Raw genomic sequence first — 3003 nt, 5'->3', positions numbered from 1 at the left:
CTTTTATTAATTCATGGGACTCGGCAGGGCTCCTCCCCTCAACCTAGGAGGTTTAGAAACTCATACTGAAGTGAAAAACAAAGTAATACATGAAAATATGCTAAATGATATTGAAAAGTTGTCAAATACATGAATTAAATCCCTTAAATACTAAACTAATGACTAGTAAAGGTAAAACAATATTTTTAGTGCTAAAATCCACTTTTGAGGCCCACTTGGTGAGTGTTTGGGCTGAGCTTTGATGAGATCCATGTGCTATGAGGCCTTTTGGGCATCAAACACTAGCTAGGGGGTCCTCGCTAGGTGTTTGGATGCTGGGCTCTGCTCCTTGGGCGCTGGACACCAGAAAGGGGGCAAGAGGATGGCGTTGGACGTCAGTTTTGGGCCTTCTAAACCGAAGTAAAGTATGAAATATTATATATTGCTGGAAAGCTCTAGAAATCGGCTTTCCATAGCCATTAAGAAAGCTCTATTTGGGCTTCTTTAGCTCCAAAAAATTTCTTTCGAGTGCAAGGAGGTCAGATCTGGACAGCATCTGCAGTGCTTTCTTTGTCTCTGAATCAGACTTTTGCTCCAGCTCCTCAATTTCAGCCAGAAAATACCTGAAATGGTACAAAAATGCACAAACTCAAAGTGGAATCCAAAAATGTGAATTCAACACAAAAACCTGTGAAAACTTAATAAAAACTAAATAAAATATATTAAAAACTATATGAAAACTATGCCAAAAAGCGTATAAAATATCCGCTAATCAGCGGGCATTGGGATGGCTCTGTATGAGGCTTTGTATGGATGAAAGTTCCAATCTCCACTGTGTTGGTGTGAAACCGGTGAAGCAAGTGTTTTGGGTCCTGATTTGGTAGCAGAGACTACTGAGGTGATTAAGAAGATTCGAGCAAGGATTTTAACTGCACAGAGCCGACAGAAAAGTTATGTAGATCAAAGAAGAAAAATGCCGGAGTTTGAATTGGGAGAGCATGTATTTCTAGGGGTTACTTTGGCAACTAGGATCGGAAGAGCAATTAAGATCAAGAAGTTGAATCCAAGATTCATTGGACCGTTCGAGATTCTGAGGCGATTCGGGCCGGTGGCATATCAAGTAGCTTTGCCGCCTCACTTGTCTAACTTGCATGACGTATTCCACGTGTCACAACTCTGTAAGTACACATCGGATGCGGCTCATGTGTTAGATCCCAGGTCGGTCGAGTTGAGGCAAAACTTGACGCTTCAAGTAACACCGGTGCGTATTGACGACACTAGTGTGAAGAAACTGCAAGGAAAGGAAGTTCAGTTGGTTAAAGTGGCTTGGAAACGAGCAAGAGTTGAAGAACATACTTCGGAGTTAGAGTCCAAGATGCCGAAGGATTATCCCGAGTTATTCTTAGGTAATCACTAAATTTTGGAGACAAAATTTCTTATTTGGTGGAAAGAATGTAAGAACTACGACTAATTAACCGCCTAATTAAATTAAATAATTAAATTGCCCAAAATAGGATTCAAAAATTTAGAATATTAATTATGAAATTTAAATATGATATATGGACTCAGTAGATTTTTTTGAGTTAGAAAATGTAATTTTCTGCGAAAAACCGCGTAAAAATGCGAACGGGTAAATTAACCGACCGTACCGGCTTAAGTTTGTCCGGTACTGTGCAAGAATAATAAAAACAGAAGAAAACCTTAGGAAAACATTTAGAATTGAAAACCGGTCACTAATTTTAAAGGTTTGGCACAAAATTGGACTAAACAGGCCAAAGACGCTAACGGGTTGGACCGGACCCAAGTTGGGCCCAAGCCCAACATATATAAGTTCATTAAATGAACTCATTCAGCCTCATTCTTCACTAAAACACAACACACACCGGCTTAAGTGAGAAGAGAGGAGAAGAGAGAAAACACTATTCATCCTCCACTTCCGGTGGCCATCACTCGAGCTATGGTGCTCCGATTCGCATGCCGTCAGCGGCCACGCGAAGCTCTTGCCGAGCTCATTAGTTCAATTTTATAGGTAATATTTTGAAATTTCATCTCCATTCCTCTGTGATGAGCATCATTTTCATATAATTTTTAGCATGTTTTATTTAATTTTTATTAAGTTTTCATAGGTTTTAGTGTAAAATTCACATTTTTGGATTCTACTTTGAGTTTTTGAATTTTTATGCAATTTCAGGTATTTTTGGCTAAAATTGAGGAGCTGGAGCAAAAGTCTGATTCAGAGACAGAGAAAGCACTGCAGATGCTGTCCAGATCTGAGCCCCTTGCATTCGAAAGAGCTTTTCTGGAGCTACAGAAGTTTAAATAGTTCATACTTTAAACTAACATCTAGAGCTTTCCAGCAATGTATAATAGTTCATACTTTGGTTTAGAATTGAAGGCCTAAAACTGGCATTCAACGCCAATCTCCTGCCCCAGTCCAAGCGTCCAGCGCCCACAAGGAGGAGACCAGCATCCAAACGCCCAAAGAGGACCCCCTAGCCAGCGTTCAACACTCTAAAGGCCTCCTAGCACGTGGAACTCATCAAAGGTCAGCCCAAACACTCACCAAGTGGGCTCCAGAAGTGGATTTTAGCACTAAAAGACTGTTTTACCCTTTGTTATGTAATCCTTAGTCATTAGCGTAGTATTTAAAGAACTTTTACACCTCTCATCAGGGGAGATCGGCCATATTTTGTTTTTCACATTGTATTTTCTATCAGTATGAGTTTCTAAACCTCCTAGGTTGAGGGGAGGAGCCCTGTTGAGTTTTATGGATTAATAAAAGTATTACTGTTTCTCTTCAATCCGTGTTTGATTCAATCTTCGTTCTTCAACTTGATGAATGGGATGACCCGTGACAATCATCTTCGTTCTTCATTGTAAGACCCCGTGCCTGACAACCACCCGTGTTCTTCTTAGGTTCGTGTGAATACGTAACTGGAAAACATTGAACCACTAGCTTGATTATACATCTCTTAGACGGCTAATCCACGACTTTGTTGGGGACTTCTGGAAACACTAGTTTAG

The 3003-nt window shown here is 40.2% G+C and overlaps 1 protein-coding gene across 1 annotated transcript; it reads left to right on the top strand.

Annotated features, from left to right (window-relative positions):
* Window positions 1-952: 952 nt before the first annotated feature.
* Window positions 953-1396, top strand: LOC112757136 (uncharacterized). Its single transcript, XM_025805739.1, has one exon. The coding sequence runs from the start codon at window positions 953-955 to the stop codon at window positions 1394-1396; it is 444 nt and encodes a 147-aa protein (XP_025661524.1).
* The last annotated feature ends 1607 nt before the right edge of the window (window positions 1397-3003 follow it).

The sequence above is a fragment of the Arachis hypogaea genome, chromosome 16 (assembly GCF_003086295.3).
Source record: "Arachis hypogaea cultivar Tifrunner chromosome 16, arahy.Tifrunner.gnm2.J5K5, whole genome shotgun sequence".
NCBI lineage: Eukaryota > Viridiplantae > Streptophyta > Magnoliopsida > Fabales > Fabaceae > Arachis > Arachis hypogaea.
Note: the sequence above shows the minus strand (reverse complement) of the source record. Positions and strands in the feature narration are given on the sequence as shown.

Coding starts and splice junctions, on each gene's coding strand:
- LOC112757136 (XM_025805739.1), top strand. CDS start 953: ATGCCGGAGTTTGAATTGGGAGAGCATGTATTTCTAGGGGTTACTTTG.